Consider the following 22463-nt stretch of genomic DNA (forward strand, 5'->3'; position numbering starts at 1 on the left):
ACTTATTATTTATTATGTTATTTATTTCTTTCATTATGCATTGCCCCCCCCCCCATCCATCTCCCATCGGGTATGGAATAAAATTGGAAGGGGCAGTAGAAAGCCGCGTTACGATAGCTGGCTGTCATCGCTTCCATCTGATCTTCAAGATTTCGATGTAATTTTTTTTCGAGCTTCATGTTGGAGATATTAGCTTACTTCAATGTTAGCTATCCACTTATGTCGGTAAAATATCAAAACTGAAGAGTGGAAGTGATTCAAAATCAGATCAAAATGTTTTGACCGGCAGGAATATCACTGAACTAACAGAGTGAAGATAATAAAAAGCTCGTAAAAATATTGTACGTACATAAATTTATCTACTTTTATTTTTATTCAATCAATCATGCATACTCGTGTTAACAGATTGCTCCAATGCGACGAGTGTGCTATACAGATTAAGAATTATTAATTTATATACATAATTATTAATTATATATTTTCATTAAATACGGCATCTAAGGTCAAACATTGTACAAAAGCATTGTAAGTATTATACAAGACAAATACAAACAAAGATTAATATCTATGTGCAGTGACATCTATGGATAAATTTGAAGCATTTATACAAATCAGTGAAAATTGAGATGCTATATAACTCGAATAACTCGTTATGAAACTTTTTAAATTAATTGGTCAGTTTTTTTTAGTTAGTTTATTTATGAATTTAATCAATAAATGCTTTTAAAATGTAGGTTCATCAAAATGTGCATTCTATACAATTAGGAAATATATGAAAAATTAAAATTATGTGGGTAATAAATAGCACAATTAGAACTTCATATATCAAATTACGAACCAACTGACAATAATTTATTTCAGTACTGATTCTTAAATAAAAAATAAATCAATATAATAAATCTAAACACTTATTGTAATAATCACTGCCCGTTTATAAATTGACCCTAATTACTATTTATTATAACAATTAAATGAACCGTTATATTTGAAAGTGGTCGAAGTCCAAATTTCAGTCCCAAAAACAATACTTCTGTTTGGCTTATTCACAAATTGTTATCACTTATTTTAATTCGATATGTCCAGAATTTCGGGAAAGCAAAATAAACGTACCACCAGTATTTTTAAATATTGTTAAACGCAAAACGTATATTTATTGTTTTGCAAAATATTTCTCGAAATGAATGAAAGTGGACTTATGCCATTTTCAAATATAACGGCTCGAAATAAACAAAAATAAGGTTTTCCCAAAAATTTTAGAAAACGTCACATATTTTCTTCGGAAGTTACTGAATTAGAAACCTTACATTCGACACCTCAATGTCAACTTATATACACTCGATGTCCGTAGAATTTGAATTCACCCCGATAAGTAAGCACATCCTCTACAAACAACATCGACTGAAATTCGACATTCGCGATTGTGAATCGAGCCCTAGCCGATCGATGATAAGAGTAAAGGAACAAGCCCTTGAGATATTCGAATCTTCGGTTGAAAAATAGTGGAGGCGGTCGATTTAGAGTGAATTTATCGTGCGCGAACGAATAATTTATAACGGATGTTGCGAATACCATCGACTCCGGATAAACGGGTGATACTGAGTAATGATAACGCTTTTTTTTCGCACCCTCACTTCCTTTTCAGACTGTAAAATATTCGCATCCGATTCTCGCCCGATATATATGTATGCATGTTCTCGTAAACACACCCAATCGTGCCGATCTCGAAGGTATGTTTTATGTTTTTCACTGAATTTTACAATACACTATGACAATATGTATTGCGAAAACAAACATTAGCGTCATCGTCCGAAAGGGACGTGTCAAAAAGCGTACGATATAATTGAGATTGATTACGGCAGATTAAGTGAAAGACTCGGTTTCAGAGGGACCAATAGCTCTTTCGATCAATTTATATGTCAAAGGGTAGCATATAAGTTTTTTTAGTATATTTAGTATATAACCAATCCTTATAAACGTGGTGAAATAAAAAAGTGGGCAAATAAACGCAAAATAGCACGGAAAAAAAAATATATTTTTGACTTTTAAAAATCGCTAGACAATTAATTAGAAGTATTTTAAAGCAATAAAATATAAAAATTAATAGGAAAAATCTGTGACTATTGATTCCAATACTCACTTTGAGCGTAACAATCCTAAATTTTGAGTTAAAGACCGCAAAAGCTAAAAAACTGTAAAAATCGCGGATTTTTTTAAATGCTCATATCTCGTAAACGATCACCCACCAACAAAAATCAATATCATATATCGAATTTAGTGGGTCAAACTTAGTAAAGATTGGCTAGTCTCCGCTCTAGTATTTTTTTTTGTTGCTCAGTGTAATTAATTACAAACAATGCAGCATTTTTATTACATAAATCACTGTATTTTGAGAAGCTGAAGAACACAAAATTAATTAATTGAGACATCTATGGATTTTTTTACAAATTGTACATACATATATTGAGACAGAAGATTTGTGACAGAAGGTAGGATAATTTTTTTGCCAATTTTAAGGAACCATTTCAACAATGATCAAATAAAACTGGCAAACTCTGATAAGAAACTGCTGGTTAGACTTGGACTTACAATCATCCAAGTCTAACCAGCAGTATATTAAAGATTAGCCCGGGATCGAACCCAATAATCTCTTGGTGCTAAACATAAACGCAACCACTGAGTTATACTGCTAGCTAATATGTATACTAATTGCTACCAATGTTTCCTCTTGACAGAGAATCTACCACCATATATTGAAAATTTATTTAATTATCTATTTTTTCTATTGGTGTTTTATATTGTTTATATGTAGGTAGTAGGTAGGTAGTGTTTACCTTTTTTTTCATATTTAAGAATTAATTTTAAGATTTCAAAAAGAGGATATACGTCGGTTTCATCGACTTTGAAAAGGCATTTGATATAGTGGAACATGACAAATTAATCCATGCACTAAACCAAACTGGTATAGATGCAAAGGATATCGCCCTTTTGAAGAACCTATATTGGAACCAATCTGCTGTCGTGAAGGTTGAAGACTTGGAAACCGAAAAAGTAGAAATTAGTCGAGGGGTACGGCAGGGATGTGTATTGTCGCCCATGCTCTTTAATCTGTATTCGAAAATGGTGTTCAACCAGGCAGTCGATAGTCGAATAGGATTAAAAATAGGCAGAGAAATTATAAAAAAATATATATCCGTTTCGCTGATGATACGGCAATATTGACTGAGAGTGCCGAAGACCTGCAATCGCTATTGATCGCAATTGATCATTCATGTCAAAAATGGGGTCTGTCTATTAATATCAACAAGACAAAATCAATGGTCATATGTAAAGAAAAGACGGATCCATTAAACCTGAGTGTGCGCGGAAAAATGATTGAACAGGTCGAACAATACAAATGCCTAGGAGCAATGATCAATACGGACGTCAGTTACGAAATGGAGATAAGAAGAAGGATCGAAATAGCAAGAAATATCTTCGGCAACATGAAAAATGTTTTGTGTTGTCGAAGGTTGTCTATGAAATTGCGCTTAAGAGTCCTGCACTCCTATGTTTGGTTGGTGTTGCTGTACGGATGCGAAACTTGGACGCTGTTATGAAACATGGACGCTGGCATCCATGAACAGGATAGAGTCCTTTGAAATGTGGTGTTAACGGAAGATGCTAAAGACCTCGTGGAAGAAGCATGTAAGAAACGAAACAGTCCTCCAGCTTCTTCATAAAAAGAGAGAGCTTCTTGACACGGTGAAGCGCCGTAAGATGGAATACTTTGGCCACATTATTTGCGGCCCCAAATATCGCCTTCTAATAGCAATCGTAGAAGGGAAAATAGAAGGCAAACGGTGGTTTAGGAGAAAGAAGCTCTCTTGGCTCCGGAACATCAGGTCATAGATGGGACTCGGTCTCGAAAAGTTATTTCGGCTAGCCCATGATAGGGAAGAATTCGCACGGGCCATAAACGATGTCTGCCCATGGTAGTCGCCTACGTCCGAATATGGATTTGGTATTAGAAGAAGAAGTGGGTAGTGAAAGTAATCAACATACAGAAACAATGCTAAAAGATTATCTGAAAATGGTCCAAATTCCAATAACTATTTCAATATTTTGGGATCATTTAATTTTAATGTGTATATATTGGATTATTAGTGCCCGATTTTCACAAATCAGTTAACGCTTTTTGAACGGTAAATGAGCACGAATTTATGCAATCATTAGAAAATTTACCGAATTAAGAATAGTTGACATTCTACGAGAAATTTTCTTAACCAGACGAAAACTAGAAAAATCTCATATTTTTTGCATTATTTTATATTATGAAATATGCTCATTTTAACGCGCTGATACACGTAATCCAGTGCTATTCGATACGCAATAGGCATTTATTTACAAATCACTTTCTTTCTTCGAGAAAAGAGTTTTCGGAAAGACTTTGAGACTTTTGCGTCTTTATTGGGTGAGATAAAATACAATAAATAAATAAAAACAGAGGAAACAATGGATCAACAGTCGACGAATAAAGCATGTGACGTGAAACTTGGAAATGAAATATCTGAGCTTTCTGGTATTGAAGAGTCATCAGCCCGGAAAATACTCATTGAAGACTGTCGATCCGGAAATGAAACCGAGGTCGTAACGATTTGCCCGTGAAATGTAGTTTTTCTTATTTCGAAAAATATAATATTTATTTACATGCAATGACTCAATGCGAAAATCTTCCATCTGATAAATACATAGATAATATGAAAAAATAAATACTCGTATTTACATATAAATATAATGCAAAAAAAGATTTTGGAAATAAATGTTGTTTTTTTTTCAAATCGAAAAAGTATCTTCATATATTGAAAGTATTTACTTTACAACAGATACACAAAATTGTATTTGCTTGTATTCGATACTTTCACGATAGGACGAACTTAAATAACTTTCCTGAGCATATCGGTTTTCTAAATTTCAAATGGTATATGTATGATATATCAATCAATCTGAAGCAACGAATTTGCACTTTATTTAGAATTTAGTTATACTTATTTCTAAATGTACTTCACGTTTCATTTGATTTACTTTCTAAAATAAGAAGTTGAAATTTAGAATTCATATTTATAATAGCCAGCAGCGTGGCTCAGTCGTTAAGCTTCTGCTTAGCACTGAGAGGCGCCGGGTTCGATCCCTTGAGCTGACCTCGATTGAAAATAATTTTTCTGAGTATATCTGTAATGCTGCTGTTCAGACCTGGATATTTGTGACTCCAGGTCGATCGTTTCCTATCAGAGTTTGCCAATTTTCTCTGAATTCATTGTTTAAACGATTCCCGATTAAAAATTGGCTAAAAATCCTTCCTACCCACTATGTCACCACTATTTGAGTATGATTAATGTAAATATTACAAATGCATGTATGTACAATTCATAGATGTCTCGTTAATTATCGAGTTTAAGTCAGTGTCTCTTATTTTAGCGACTTATATAATAAAAAATGCTGTATTGTTTGTAATTGGCCAGGAAGGCGCAATGGGGTTTACCTGAAAATCAAAAAATAATAAATAATAAATATAATTAACGCGAAATTTATAGAATTATATTCTGTTCATTAAAATTTTCATGGAAATGTTTTTGAAACGAACAATATATTATGCATAGTATGATTTTTAAAATCTTTGTATTCATTGTTAATATATTGTTAATATGATGTAAAATTTTAAGCAGTTATAATAATGATAATACATAAACTCGACTCTTTCATAATATTATTCAAAATTTAATTATGTTTACAATTCCGTATATTCATAAAAGGATCATAACAAGCGCAGAATCCATTATGTAATTTGTAGAACGAACGAAGACGTAATTGGATACTGTGCACATATAATACATAACATTGAAATTACAAATAATATCATTAATTTATTTACGTATTATATTATAAATCTTTGCCAAAGTGACATAGGAATAGGGTTGGTCATTAGTGTTGAAGTTGGATCTTCGGATAAGTGGATTAACCTAGTTAGTCAACAGTTGAATACAAGTCCCTTTCGGGGTGGACATTAGTGGAGCAAGTTTTTTTACGGCGATGAAGATTTCCCAACCTCGGCTGACGTTGACAGGACATAATGATGGTGAAAATCCCAATTTCACACCTACTCGTACGTGTCAGATGAGATTAGCAAAGGACGATGGCGGTGAACTTCGTCGATCTCGTATCTATCTAGTATGTACATATGTATGTAGGTACATCTCCAGTGAATATAAGAAGTGAACTGCACATAATCGACTTGTATGCTAAAAGCACAGTTGAGACTTCAGAAGTTAAATTTTAAAACAAACAAAGCCAATTGCAAAATGTTTGTTTAAACGTGCAGGAAGTGCGACGCGCTTTATAACATACAAGTATTGTTCTAGTTTGTTATGCGAATAATGTAATAAGTTTTGCCGAGTTCTACTAGTGAACGGTGCTAAATTGCTTTTGTTCGAACTATAATATTAAATTGAAATAGTTTCAAAAATATATAATTTTAATACTTAATAAATATCGATACTTGTACGTCTCAATTTTTTGTGACGTTCTCCTACAGAGTATCGTTTACAATGTCTTTGAAAAATTTGCAATATGTTGAATAATATCGGAAAATGTTTCACCTCCCCATTTTATGAAATATATATAGAAAGTCTAGAGAATTTTATTCAATGCCGATAGCAGTGACTTTTATTCAATGCGTAGAATATATTCTGCAAAAATCACATGATATAAAATTCACATAGATAGAATACTTGGATTTACTTTTTAATATTGAATGGATACAATATAGCATAGCAGTGGTTCTTAACCGTTTTGAAGTCACAGTGCACTTTTTATCATGAAAAAAATGGCGGTGAACCTGAATTAAACGGTCAAAAACAAATATGCGGACATAATTTTTATTACAAATTAAATAAATTACATAACAGTTAAAGAAAAAAGTCACTAAAGAAAATATATATAGAGAGATAAAGATACGGAAAAACTGTAACTAAAATTACCCTTTACAAAATGGAATTTATTTGATGTAAAAATCAATTAATGTGATACCTGAGCTTGTCGGATTTTGCAAATTTCAGAAATATGAAGTTGAATATTTGAATAGCTACTCTCAATTCTTCGTACTTACATACATATGTAGCTTCCATAGAAAAGCAAAACTTTTTTTAAAATGCTTATTTGTAAAGGTCTTGATTTGATGAAATTTACCATATTTACAACTTGATCTAGTACAGGTTTTAGTGCTGCTGGTAATGTTTTCGAAACTAGAGATTCTCTATGTAAAAAACATTGCGTAGATATAATATTAGAGTTTCTTGTCTTTGCAAGAATAACAAATCCTTTGAATGAACATACCATTGACGGAGTATTTAATCTTTCATGACTTTTTCGGTTTTCGTTATTTCGCAGATTTTTCTATTTTTACCATATTTTTCGCGGTGCTCTTGCTACAAGCTTGCGGTGCACCGGTTAAGAACCACTGCAATATAGTATGTGCCAAGTTAAAGGCAGCGTTAAGGGATGATCCCGCCAGTTTTTGATTTGGTCAGACCACCTCTTGGGAGACCGTCATCTTGCTCACCTTCCCTCCACCGTTCCGGTGACGACCATCCACTCCATACTCTCCACATTATCCTTGGCCATATGGCCAAAGTAGGAAAGAAGCCTTGTCAGCTCTTTGAGGATGGAGATGTTCGCGCGTCTTACGGTCCATGGTATGCGCGCGCACATTAATACGGAAGGAAAAGCCTGGTCCTCTTGTTCCTGTTGTATCCTGCTCGCGTAAATTAAGTGAGTATGTACCGTTTACCATGCACCCTTTTTTTTATCTTTCGACTTAAGATCTTTCGATTTTCGATCTTTGCCTTCCGATATTTGCGTTTTCGGTCATTTTACATTCCGGCTCGTCATGGAGACCGATGCGCAGCATCCATCTCCAACACCACATTTCGAATACATCTAGAACGTCCGTTTCTCTATTTCAAGGTTCATGTCTCGACTTTACAATACAATGGGGAACACCAGAGATCGCACCAGATGATTAGAGATCCTACCCACTATTTTAATATGATTACAAAATTTATAATCTGTGAATTTAGATATGTACAAGTTTAATACCATAGATGTCGCTCAGGAACAACCTGATAACGGCATCTTGGTCCTAACGGTCCATAAATAAATAAATAATGCTAATTATTTATTTATTTATGCATAACGGTCCATAAATAAATAAATAATTCTATTAGTAATATTTTATTTTTCGTATTATTCCAAACCAAATATTTTCAATTCATTTATAATTAAAAATATAGTACTACATACACAGTCGTGTTAATTCATACATAATATTTCGTTTCAAATTTGCGCGTTACACTTTTGAAATATTTAGACTTTTCCAATTCTTCTCCCCACACTTCCGTTGTATAATTGAAAGCTTGAGGTGGTCCTGGAATCATATCTATGACGACAAAATTATATCCGGGACCTCCTTCTGCTATATATGCCCTGGCCGAACAGAATCCTCCAATCTCTTTTACACTGACATAGTTGATTTTAGCGAATTCGTTATTCATTCCAATGGTCAACTTCTCTAATGTTATACCAGCTTGCGGTCTAGCACTCGATTCTTGCCTGCAAATTAAACAAAAATACGGTATCGTTTACTAAATACTATGTGTGAGCGAATAGTAGAATTTCAAATTTGGTAGCACTTACGTAAAAAGAAGCATGTCGTTTGGTCCCTTTACACCCACTTCCAAATCGGGAGTTTCGATTTTCTCCAAAGAGTACGCATGAGCACAGACAATGATTAAGAAGATCGCCAAAAGTTTTACCAAAGCCGCCATTTTAATTTTTGATGCGTCCGATTTCTGATTATAAACTAAAATAATAAAATTTTGTTTGCCATCCACAGTTTATATATTGGGTCGGGTAAGTACATTTGTTGTTCAATAGATATATAGATATCTAATCGATGATCAGTAGTTGAAACAATGGTTAATTGTTAATTGTTTTTATTTAATTTTTCATCTCATTTTTTGTTCTTATTTCAACTTAAAATGATATCATCCTAATGTATTGCGGAAATCATCATATTTTACATAATTTAAATAATTTAGTATTTATTCCATACGATACTGACCATCGAAAACCTCACTGGTTAAGCAATTATTTATCAGTAGAGAGACCAATGGGCTCAAATCCTAGCCGGATTCAAAAAATTGTGTTCGATATTCTCGATGATTACGAGTGTCTATCGTTCTGGTAAGATCTGGATGGTTATTAAATCCAGATCGACCGTCACCTGTTAGAGTTTGTCAATTTATCCAACTCAATTGTTGTTTCGGTTCTAATTAAATCGGTATTCCCATCACTATATTGTGAATAGCCTACTCTATGCTATGGCAATCCAGGCCAAAACTCACTCCCCTGGATTTTTTTTTCAAGATATTTTGCCCCTTTATTGACTTAGTTTTATTAATTATCGCTAACGGTGATTCCCAAATTTGAAGAAATGTAGGAGAAACTTCTCGAAATAATAAGATCGTACGAAATAAAAATGACATGAAGATACGCCAATCACAAATGGAGTCTACCTATGCAAGCCGTGCCGTACAATTCAGTGTATCTGCACCTAAATCCAAATTTGTTGAGTGTTTCAAGCATAAACATGCTTGCGGTTTGTAATTAAAATGTATATACCTACATAAATTGTATGTATTTATAATACATACATATGTTTCGATTTAGAAAGACCTGTCATGGCATTGTAGCATACATACATATGTATATGAAAAATAAATAAAAAATGTATATAAATAAATGAGAGTGATAAAAAACACCTATTACCACTGTTTAATTTAATTGTGAAGGGGCGGTAGAATGCACCGTTTGGATAGCTAGCTGTCCTCGCTTCTATCTGACACTAGATTTCGATGTAAATTTTAATTGAGCTCGGAGTTCTAAAACTTCATGTCGGAGAGTGAAGCTAATAAAAAGCTTTTATTAAAAATAGGTATATTGAAAATTTATATAAATTTTCTTCCACTTCATTATATGTATAGATGTAGTATTGTGCTGAATTGAAATCCCCTTTATTTTATAATACAATAGTAACGGATTATATTCGCACCATAGAAATTGCAAACGATTTAAATATATTACAATTATAAATATATGATACATTAAAGCAACTCACAAAGTGAAGCGATACGACGTGAGATGCCATAACCCGTACTTGAGTACAATCTGAGATTTTAACTTCTAAGAATAATACTTCGTTTCATTATTAATTTACATACTTAATGACGGACGAATCACTTACGAGATTACCTTCACGTCTGAATGGAGTCACTTGACGTACTGGAAGTATTAGAGCACGATATCGTACAGCCGTACAGTCGAAATGTAATGATGAAGTGGACATTTCGACAATCGACGTGTCTCCCCTTTATGAATATTCATCTCGGACGGGCTGCAAGAGAAAGGGGGAGAATTTGGGAGGAGGTGGTGTGAACGATACAAAGGATCAATGGCGTTTACGGTATCAAGCGGCGAACATTACATTACACTTCTAATACTGAAGATTATTGCGACAAATCCAATTGTGTTTGTTCGCAGATACGCAATGTAACACGACAAGCTTTGTGAATTAACAATCCGATTATCTGATCCCTCGATTGTGTACGCCCGCGTGACTACACACACGCACGCACCGAGCAAATATTGTCCCTCGTAAGATAAAGAGCGATCTTTTAATATTTTCAGCAGCGGCTTTTTATCACACAATATGTGATCCAACAGTAAAGAATATGATGAAATATATCAAACATCGTTGACTTATCACGCACTAGTTCTGCCAACCTCAAAAGTGTACATTTGTTAAAAATGTACACTTTTGTTTATAATAATTGCTTGACCTGGTGGCTTACAGTCATTTTCACAAGAAGACGTAAATATGTGTGTATATTATGTACATTTTTATTTTTTACATATATACCAGGAAGGCCTTACAGGTAACCCCAATGCGCCTTCCTGGTCAATTACAAACATTGCAGCATTTTTTTTTATTATACAAGTCGCTGAATTACGAGACACTGAAAAACTCGCAAATTAACGATACATCTATGAATTGTACCTAATTTTATTGTACATTACTCAATCTCAAATAGTGGTGACATAGTAGGTAGGAAGGATATTTAGCCAATTTTACCGGGAACCGTTTCAACAATGAAATCAGAGAAAATTGGCAAACGCTGATAGGAAACGATCGACCTGGAATCACAAATATCCAGGTCTGACCAGAAGCGCTACAGATATACTCAGAAAAAATCTTTTCAATCGAGGTCAGCTCATGGGATCGAACCTGACGCCTCTCGACGCTTACCGACCGAGCTACGCGTTCTACGGGCTTGTGTTTTTGTGTTTTTAGTAGCTCTGATGACAAACTACATATTTCCAGTGGCGGATCAAGTAAATGAGAGGCCCCAGGCGCATTTTAAATTTGAAGCCCCCACTTCATTAAAAAAATGCTATCATCGTTTTTTTACCATGATTTTCAGTATATTGATTTTCATTAGGATTTTACAAACCCATATTTTTTTTATTTATTTACTTCATGTACTTAAAATACTAACAATATTTGTAATAAAATAGGAACTATTTTAAAATGCTATGTATAAAAGGTATCAATTTCATTTATTTTTGGCCTACGAACGTATTGTAGACAATGATAATAATTTGTAAATTGTAAATTTTGGTAGCAAAAGCCGATTTCGGGGAACCCAAAATTCGGGGCCCCAATCGAACGTTTATTTTCAATGTTTGATAAACCACCGATGACTAAAACTATTCATAATTGATCTCGAATGATTTCTTCAAATCTTAAAAAGAGACCACAGACTAGGCAATTTATCGAAGGGAATTTGGCAATCTGGCTAGATGATGGTTCGTCGCCGAGCAGCCATCATCTAGCCAATGTTTTTTTTACTATTTTACATATAAATGTGCATATATTTACTATAAAGGCCTAACAGGTAGACCCAATACGCTTTATTAGGCTGATTTGAAACATAAACCATTATAATTATATTTATTCAGTATCATAGATACATCTATGGACAAATTCGATAATACAATTTTCTCGACAAATACATACATACATATCATAATCATCTGTATATCATAATCAATAAATTCGAGATGCTATAACCTCGAACATGATAGGTCTTCAATTTTGGTGGAATCGTTTCAGCAATGAAATATATTTTTTATGAAATATATAACTGCATACATTTTATTTATATAATTTTAGCTATTTAGCTCATTTATTACATGTATAATTTTTATAATTGACCGCGATGTATGAGTGAGTGAAATATTGATCTTCTCTCTTCCATTCGGGTTTCGAAGGGATGTTTTGTATTTATGACTAGATCTTATACATATGTACATATATATGTAGCTGTGGATGCAACACATTCCTTACTATGTATTCTGTTACTTGATGTCTATAAATGTATTTTTGTCTGTATATATATATATATATATATATATATATATATATATATATATATATTTGTGTGTATATGTATATATATATATATATATATATATATATATATATATATATATATATACAGTTGCGGACTGGCCATACAAGCGAACATGCCCGATGGCATGTGGGCCCCACTATCTGTTAGAAAATATGGGCCCTCAGTAAAATTAAATAACTTTTTAACTATTTCACGTGTGTTAAAATTTATAGGATATTGCACTTTGGGACCTAAAGTTTGGGTATTTCAACAAAACAAATTTCTTACGATATACATCCCACTTCTGGTTAATTAAATTTAATGATTTTTTTTATTATATTTTCATCACATTGATACAAGTAATTATACATAAAATAGTATGTACGTATGTACATAGATAAAGTGAAAAGAAAGTAGAAAGTCGGTAGAAATTAAGTTAATTGATAGTTTTTTAGTGACTCAGTTTGATGGTCGATTTTTGTTGACCATGTGAAGGTTTTTGGAAAAAAATTTTCGCCTGCGGCGCTTTCTTCTCTTTTTACATAATATTTTTTTATAATTATTTTTTCAAAAATAAGCTTATTTTTTTCATATTTTATAACTCCATAAGGTGTATGCAAATAATATTTTCCATTTTTATTCCGATATAAAAAAGATTTTTTGAAAAAAAATTCAGTTTGACCAATCTTTGCCTGACCCCCCCCCCCCAAGAAAAATCTGAAATGACGTCCCTTATTGTTTTTTACCGAAAGTAAAAGCCGCTTTTATGCCGCATTGTTTAATGATGAATTCTATTTACCTAGGACAAGGGTTAAAACGAAATATACAATGTAATTTATGGATCTATTTTGTTTTTGCCATTTTTCTTGTACCTAAATTTGTTTATTCCCATTATTGAAAAATTTATTTTTTTTCCCTTGATTTTTAGCGTGATGGAAAGAAGAAAATTTTGTTATATGGGGGGGGGGACAAATTTTTTTAACCCTGGGTGGGGCCCCCTTTGACTCCTGGCATGCACTGATTTCAGTCCCAGTCCGCCACTGCACACATACATAAATAGGAAAATAAAATAAATATACATATGTATGTACATACATATACACAATAAAGTACGATCTGGTTGTCAGAAGACAACGGCGGTACAGCAAGGGTTAAAACGAAATATACAATGTAATTTATGGATCTATTTTGTTTTTGCCATTTTTCTTGTACCTAAATTTGTTTATTCCCATTATTGAAAAATTTATTTTTTTTCCCTTGATTTTTAGCGTGATGGAAAGAAGAAAATTTTGTTATATGGGGGGGGGGACAAATTTTTTTAACCCTGGGTGGGGCCCCCTTTGACTCCTGGCATGCACTGATTTCAGTCCCAGTCCGCCACTGCACACATACATAAATAGGAAAATAAAATAAATATACATATGTATGTACATACATATACACAATAAAGTACGATCTGGTTGTCAGAAGACAACGGCGGTACAGCAAGGGTTAAAACGAAATATACAATGTAATTTATGGATCTATTTTGTTTTTGCCATTTTTCTTGTACCTAAATTTGTTTATTCCCATTATTGAAAAATTTATTTTTTTTCCCTTGATTTTTAGCGTGATGGAAAGAAGAAAATTTTGTTATATGGGGGGGGGGGGACAAATTTTTTTAACCCTGGGTGGGGCCCCCTTTGACTCCTGGCATGCACTGATTTCAGTCCCAGTCCGCCACTGTATATATATATATATATTGTATTATGATATGTATTTTTTTAATAATCAGTTGAATGAACTGAGAAAAGACCTATCCTCTAAGATTCTCAGAAACGAACCAACCAGTTGCTTTATAGTTTGCTGCTAGCATTGCTCGCTACGAAAATTACCGTGGAAAGTTATTTTCCTAGTGGTTTATCGCTCTTCAAATTGCCTCATCCTTTACAGCCTCATTTAATCTCTCAAAATCAATGTTAACTGACCATCAATCTGGATAGTGTTGCACACAAAAATCTTGGTAGTGATTCTAAGCCTCTTAAATTTTATCTAAATAATGCATTTAGGTAAGGCACGATCTTTACTTTTATCATATTAAATATATAGTGCATAGTGCACAAATCCATCGTACTTTCAATAAAATACATACATACATATAATAATTGTCTTCAAAAAACCAATCAATACGAATCGTTAAACTTCTGAAATGTACCCTTCAGCGTTTAAACAATGTTCACCTCTCATTATAGCGACATTGAAAACAGTACACATTGTCTATTTTCGTTTTCTATCGAGGCTTTATCTTAATCTCGGCAGTCGTTTAAGCAAATTGAATTCGAATATGTATGAAGTTTTCCACGCTTTCGGAGCGTGTATAGGTATATACATATTTATATATGTACATACATAATTAGTGTCTGATGGCATTCCAGTAGTATACAAATTCCCTGTCTGTACATATGTACATACATATGTCTGTATATCTATCGCACTGCAGAGCGTCGCTAATCCCGCGGGAAGGATAATCCCAATATTCACTAGTGAATATAACGATAGTCGAAATCTCAATTTAGTCGAACGTTCGAGCCGTTAATCCCAAATTATCCGTCGTTACGACTCAATTTCGTTGCGAGGCTCTCGTTCGAACGGAATAATTTCGGGATAGAGTGTCTCGTTACATTGTAATAATGAACGTTACTTCTTTGGGATTACGAAAATATACATATTAATTATTTAATTTGTTGGCGTTTTGATCGCTACTGTATTCTGTTGGCGTTGTATTTTTGATATTCAAGATAAGCATAATTGGCGTAATTTAGTGTAATTACCTATACGCTGTCGGAATAAATATTTAATTGTTCAATTTGTTTTATAGTCGATAATTAAAAATGAAATAAAACGTAAAGGATGTTATATATAATATTATATTACAATACAAGCTATTATCTGACTTTCGTAAAATGTTAATTAAACTTTTTAAAATATTCAAATTATAATATATTATCAAAACTTAATATTTCCTCTAAATAAAACTTCATAGAAAGAGTAGTTTCAAACCAATTTCATCTAATATATAATTTCGAAAGAAACTTTGTATGTTTGTTTGGTTCGTAAAATCCGTGACGTCATCGAACAAATGAATAATCAAATAAATTTAAATAAAATAAAACTATTCAAATAAATTTGATAAAATGTTTACTATTATATTAGCCATGTTTAAGCGGCTTATATTACAAATACCGAGCGAAACCGAGTTAAACCACTAGTAATACATACATATATGTACATATAAAAAACGATAAAAACAACTACATATAAGAATATCATCAAAACTTATTTTAATATTTGTGACTCCATGTAAATCGTTTCCTATCAGATTTTGCCACTTAACCTGATTTCATTGTTTAAACGGTGCCTCCATCAAATAGGCAAAAACCATCCTACCCACTATGTCACCACTAGTGCTTCCAATCCCGGAAGGTTTCTTCAGCACCGGGATTGCGGTGCTGGGAATCGCCGATCCCGGGATCCCGGTGCTAGCACCGGGATTTCAAATGTATAAGAAAAAAAGTTCAATTGCATGTTTTCATATTTCAAAAACGTTCAATTGCATTTTGCAAACTCTCCCGATGTTTCACGCAAAAAATCCTCCCATATTGGCGTACTAATTTTGAGAGTTTGGCTACATTCTTTAAATTTTCGGTTCGCATCCATAAATTTCTAAGATTAAATAAACACATCCGAAAATTTAATTAAATAAAGTAAAAAACATCGCTTTGATTCGTTTTTTACAAATAGTTTGTACCGTCTAGTAATTATTCATCGAAATAATCCACCTAATATAAAAAAAAACTCCAATTACATTTACTTTATGTAAAAAAATTGAATGTGACCAACCAACGACTTCCGCTTCCGGTTCATTATATTTAGTGATTTTTTTTATTTATTTTCATCACATTGATACAACAATTATACTTGAATTTTTACGTGAAGAGCACACATGTTAAAGGGGTCGAAAAAAATAGTGGAAGAAAAAATTGAACAAGAGTATACTGCCACTTCTGGTTGACGGATGCATACCCACTTTTTTATACATAACTTGGTAAAATTTCAGTTCAATAAATTAAAGGATTTCTTAGAAAAACATAAAAAACCTTGATTCTCTAAATTAAAAGTACTACTTTCGGTTTAGGAAAAAATATTGGGGTATAATATTAATAATTTCTATTACAAGTAAGAAATTTCAGTCCGATTTGATGAATGGTCTGGGAGATAATTTAATTCAAAAACTTAAAAAGAAATAGGACACTTATAAGAGGAGTAACCGTTTCCGGTCAACCTAAAAATTTGAAAAAAAACTACAGTGTATCGATAAAAATTTCAGTAACCAAGACACAGTTCGTCCTATCGAACTGTGTTCAAAAAATCCCCAAAATACACTGACACACAATAAACATACAGACACAAACACATTTTTTCTAGATCACGAAAACGTGATCAGTGGTCTATTCTGAGTTCTAATCAGTTAAAATATGCTTCAAATATCATTGAAGCATATTTTATTGCTTCAATGATATTTGCCGGCTTGCCATTTCGTGGAAACGGCAAGCCGGCGTCGAAACCGGTGGAAGAAACGGGTGGCAAACAAATGGACTATGGCTGTCAATGTTTATGCCACCATTGTTCATTATATATGTTGTTTTATGTTTTGTTCCATATTATTTTTGTAAAAATAATATTTTTTAAGAAATTTCAGCCAGCACCGTAATCCCGGTATTCAGACTAGTTTCAGCACCGGGATTCACGGTACCAGAAAACACCGGGATCCCGGGCACCGGGATTTCCGGGATTGGAAGCCTTAGTCACCACTTTGTATTTGAATATGATTTAAATAATGTATAATTTATAAATTCATATATGAACAAGTTTAATACCATAGATGTCGCTCAGGGCCAAAGCTCGTAATGACATCATGGGGAAATATAAAATTAAAAGAATTGGCTTTATCCTTTGCTATTAAATATAACCAACTTTTTCTCTAAAAATAAGATTATTTTAAATTATAGAAAATAAATTTGGATATCACCAACCCAACCAACTAACCAGCCTTGTCAACTCTAGGTTAGTACATAAAAAAATAAAATATAAATTTTCAGCTTGATACGTTCAGTGGAGTGGAAAAAATCGTGTGGTCAAAATTTTTTTTTTACTTTTCTAAGTGGAAAAAATACCGCATTCGTTTTATTAAATTTAATGATTTTTTTTTTTTTTCATCACATTCATACAAGAATTATATGTACTTGAATTTTTTCGTGAAGGGCACACATATTTAAAGGGTCAAAAAAATAGTGGAAAAAAAATATAACATGAGTAAATTGCCACTTCCGGTTGACAGGTCTTCACTAAATTTTATATATAACTTGGTAAGATTAAATTTCTAGATATGAAATTTTAGTTCAATACATATTTATGTTTCTGAGAAAAACATAAAAAATCTCGATTCTCAACAATAAAAGTACTACTTTATAAGTAAAAATATTTTCAATATATCAATGAATACAATTTATTATTTCTATTACATGTAAAAAAATATTTTAATCCGTTACTCGACTCAGGAGATAATTGAATCCAAAAACTTACAAAAGAGGATACCTACATACATACATATGTATGTACATATAAGGGAAGATACAATTTCCATATCGATAAGCATTTCGGTGACCGATACTAAGTTTCAGTTTGATAGGAATAATATCCCAAATGTTCAAAATATCCCAAAATACACAGACACACATACATTTATTAATTATATCATGAAAGCGTGATCAGTGATCGATTCTGAAGTTGAATCAGTCAAAATCTCAAGTTAGAATTTTCGCATGTCAAAACATCATCTATTGTTATTTCATTAATAGATATTACGTAATAACAATAGATATTTATCGACGTTAAAATATTTTCGAAATAACAAAATTAACTCATATTTAATGTATACTTACATATATTGAATTATTCATCCTTCGTGCAAATAAACTCAACCGAATTGCTCGGGTGTTTATTCTACAGTTAAATCTTGATATAAATAGTTTGAAACGTAATCGGTTCGAAACTTTATCTTTGAAATCATTTGATATTAACAGAATTCATCGTAACAAATTTCGGAGAATCTTTAAATAAATCAGCTTCCAGCTTCGCAAATTACGTCCAATCGATTTGGGACACTCGACTTGCTTTTCGGTTATTTCAAAATTAAATGCCAATCATCCGTAATATTTCCTCTTTATAGTATTTTTAATATTATCAGTCGGCGTGTTTCCAACGGCGAATATTTAATAACCTGCCATAAAATGTTTGGGATTGTTCATCAAATGAAACGCGGCAATTGGTGTTCGGAAAATTTATTCAATTAATTAACTAGCGAATGACTTAAGATCGTCCCCACACTTGGATGGTGTAATTGTATCCCCTGGAAACTGCTGATGTGAACCTGAGGGTGCAATTGGGCATATTCAAACCCCCTCCGACCAATCGAGCCGTTGCATTTTGGGAAGCTCCGACTTCCATGGCTGTGATATAGGTGATGTTTATGGCGAATCCACGATATATGACATCCTGAGTTTGCACATTTCCGAGTATGGCATTTCTGGTGGCATTTGTGCTAAAAGAAAAATAACACTATAAACATGAAGTTTCACATTTAAGAATGTGTGAAAAAAAGTCTTTAAAATTCGACCTTCAGCTATCTATTTATATATAGACAAAAAATAAATTTGAATAAATGAAAAGATTTTCTTAAAAAATTGAAAAAAAAACAAAGCAATTCAAAATTTTTAATTATTTGAATTCTTCAACAGATTTTCATAATGTAAACACTGTTTTTTGCCTTGTTTAAATTTAATAATTTCATTATTTTTTGTAACGGAATATTCGTGTATCCCTTTCATTACATTATGTAATATCAAATCTTCTTTGATGTTAAATTTTTTATAAACTCGGCCTTTAATAAACATTATATTCATACATTGTTATGAATATAATGTTTCAACTATAAAATTTTTATTTAAATTCAAAAATTTATAATTCTAATAATATAAGTTTTCTATGCAAGTATAATTTATAATAAGAAATATTTGAGGTCTATTTATACTATCCAACACTGCACGGCACAGCACTACACGTAAAATACTACTTCAATTCACATTATACAGCACCATTTATACTTTCTTTGAACGATTGCAAGGCAAAATCGGCTTACATATATATTACAGAGCTAGCAATATGGCGCAATATTGCTTGCGTCGAGTCGATATTATCACAATATGACAATTCCGAAAATATTCATAAGCACATAGCAACTCGCTACAATGACGTTACAACATGCGTGAATATTTCCACCGTGGCCAAAGAAAACCGATTCTGCTTAATACGTTTCGGTGACATGTACTGCTGTATAATATGATTAGATCGTGTATCAGTTACCGTTGTTTCGAACACGTCACATTCACATTACGGTACGTATGAATGTGTCCATATATAATTTACTAAAGAATATTTTTCATACCACTGTTCAGTTGCTAGTATAAATAAACCTTTATATGTTTGTAAAATAGAAACGACGCGAAACAAAACAACCGTCGCAAATAAACCCAATTAAAATAATGATTTAAGTGTCATATAAGATCGATTGAAATCGAATTTTCCCGAAATGTTTACATTTTACGTATTTAAATTGAAATAATTATAACCGTAACACATTAATAGCTTGAATCGTTACAACTCCAAAAACAATTAGTTTAAATCAATCATTCATGCGTTTAATTCTTCATTGGTATTTCTATTATGTAATTAGCGTAATATAAAATCAAAAACTTAATAAATATAGAACAAGTACGTCTAATTCATAAAAAATTTAACAATAATTTCTCTCTCATTTTATAAAATTATCTTTAGAGGCTGTATTTGAAATTTTTATTTTTATTTTCTTTCAACGTTGTACATACTTCACTGAACAAACAGCTTTCGAGAAGGAAATTAATTTAATTCCAAAGTCGACTATCTCGCGTTACACTCATTAGTATTAATAATTTCTCCAATTATGGCTGTTACAGGACTTTCATCTTACAACCATGAATTTTGACACCTCGTCATTTTCCTAGTAATTTTCGTATTATAAACAGAATAAATACCTGTAGACAAGAGAGCCTCCCGAGGGACCGGTTCCGATGATCAAATTAGCAGATTGCACTTGGTATGCGGCAAAAATCAACGCAACCACGACGAAAATCAAGAATTTATTGAATGCCATTGCAATTTCTTCAAATGTAATAGATACAATCTATGTATTTGAAAATAACCAGTACACTAAATAAAATTGTCAACTGCCCAATATATATATGTACATATGTTGATAAAATTCTCGAGATTTGATTTTGATACCGAGTATCTGAAATATGATCAATTGAATACGAACAATCGTATCAACGATATACTTATACATATTGATAGAATTATATAAGTGTCTGTGTTAATTGGTTCAAGATCATCATCAGATAAGATGGATTACGAATCCATTGAATTGAGTCGTTGTTAATAACAATTTCATTCAATTGATAATTTTATGGAAGGATTGCGTTTTTAATAAAAAATAAATATTTAATTTCAATTTATGATGCATTTTTATGCCGTTCGTGCTTTCAATTATCCTTCAATGCCGAAGCCTTTAAATAAATAAATATATTAAATTCATTTTTCCAATTTTATATACATATATCAGTGGCGTGCCCTTATTGGACTTGAGGGACTAGGCTGTTCCTTTTACCTAAAATTTAAAAATATCAACAATTCAATTACAATAATTCAAATCGTTTTCCATGTCGATATTGTTCACTGAAATTAGCGAAGCTCAGAAACCGGAATCGGCCCTACATGAGGTAGTGGTAGTGGTAGTGGATTGTTATAGTGTGGTCCTCCGCGTCGTTCGCTTGCATGGACTAATCTTCTCAATTCGGTTCCCTTCGCGGTATTGTTGAATCATTATGTACTAGTTGTTTTACCCGGCTTCGCTCAGTATTTGTAATATAAACAACTTAAACAGGGCTAATCTATTCATTTGTTTTTTTATTAAATTTATTTGAATCGAAAAAATAGTATATCGAATCGTTACAGAAACTTTGATTTATTTTCAACGTTACCAACCAACATTACATATTTATATACTTACATACAAAGTCTCTTTCGAAATTATTTATTAGGTAAGTGTTCCATTGAAGACAATTTTTTTTTATTTACTCTTCTCTTCAAGCCTTTATGGAATTTTCACTAAGAATATTCTGATTTGTGTATATCAAACATTATTTTAAACTTTTTTTTGTTGTTGAAATGACACATATTACACATAACTCCTTGAGTACAAATATGGAAAGGGCCAACGAAACTATTCCCTCAGAACAAATAATGAGGCTTCTCAATCGATTGTTCGACAAATCATTCAAAAGTTGAAGTTTTGAAGACAGACAAGATGTTATTTAGAAAGGCAGGCCATTAAAGATGTTTCTTTTAGCATAAAATTCAAAAAATAAAAAATTAATTATTTATTTTGTCCATATATAGTCTCCTATTTTAAAAATCACGGCACACAGCTGACCTACACATATGTATATATGAATACATTTCTCATTATAATATGAAGTTCGTAACATTAATATGAAAAATTTATTTTGCCTTATAAAAGGTTAAGAAACCCTGTATTACACAACACGTATTCTGTATCTACATATAATATTTGTACATCCATATGTACATTGGCTTGGGAAATTCCAATCTCAATTCCAACGTTGATTTCGCAAAATAATTATTATCAACGATCTTATCGAGGCCATGCATTCGCATTGTGAAGTCCCAAACCTGCAGCTGACGGAAATCGAATTCGCCTATGGA

The 22463-nt window shown here is 32.3% G+C and overlaps 3 protein-coding genes across 4 annotated transcripts in view; 1 reads left to right on the forward strand and 2 right to left on the reverse strand.

The window, feature by feature from the left end:
* AstC-R2 (Allatostatin C receptor 2) overlaps positions 1-22463 on the forward strand; it is a 92403-nt gene that overhangs the window by 34460 nt on the left and 35480 nt on the right. The gene's annotated exons all lie outside the window — the stretch shown is intronic.
* On the reverse strand, positions 8274-8897 carry LOC143918077 (uncharacterized). Its single transcript, XM_077439772.1, has 2 exons — positions 8728-8897; positions 8274-8643 (listed from the first exon to the last, which is right to left on the reverse strand). The coding sequence occupies exons 1-2, from the start codon at positions 8856-8858 to the stop codon at positions 8349-8351; spliced, it is 426 nt and encodes a 141-aa protein (XP_077295898.1). The 5' UTR covers positions 8859-8897; the 3' UTR covers positions 8274-8348.
* Positions 17799-20890, reverse strand: LOC143909745 (uncharacterized). Its single transcript, XM_077427890.1, has 2 exons — positions 20714-20890; positions 17799-19185 (listed from the first exon to the last, which is right to left on the reverse strand). The coding sequence occupies exons 1-2, from the start codon at positions 20830-20832 to the stop codon at positions 18954-18956; spliced, it is 351 nt and encodes a 116-aa protein (XP_077284016.1). The 5' UTR covers positions 20833-20890; the 3' UTR covers positions 17799-18953.

The sequence above is a fragment of the Arctopsyche grandis genome, chromosome 1 (assembly GCF_051622035.1).
Source record: "Arctopsyche grandis isolate Sample6627 chromosome 1, ASM5162203v2, whole genome shotgun sequence".
NCBI classification, from domain to species: Eukaryota; Metazoa; Arthropoda; class Insecta; order Trichoptera; family Hydropsychidae; genus Arctopsyche; species Arctopsyche grandis.

What these genes read in the sequence shown, in the direction of transcription:
- LOC143918077 (XM_077439772.1), bottom strand. Translation starts at nt 8,858, where the DNA reads ATGGCGGCTTTGGTAAAACTTTTGGCGATCTTCTTAATCATTGTCTGT. An exon ending in AACGACATGCTTCTTTTTAC is followed by an intron (nt 8,644 to 8,727) that starts GTAAGTGCTACC and finishes TTTAATTTGCAG; the next exon opens with GCAAGAATCGAGTGCTAGAC.
- LOC143909745 (XM_077427890.1), bottom strand. Translation starts at nt 20,832, where the DNA reads ATGGCATTCAATAAATTCTTGATTTTCGTCGTGGTTGCGTTGATTTTT. An exon ending in GGAGGCTCTCTTGTCTACAG is followed by an intron (nt 19,186 to 20,713) that starts GTATTTATTCTG and finishes TTTTTCTTTTAG; the next exon opens with CACAAATGCCACCAGAAATG.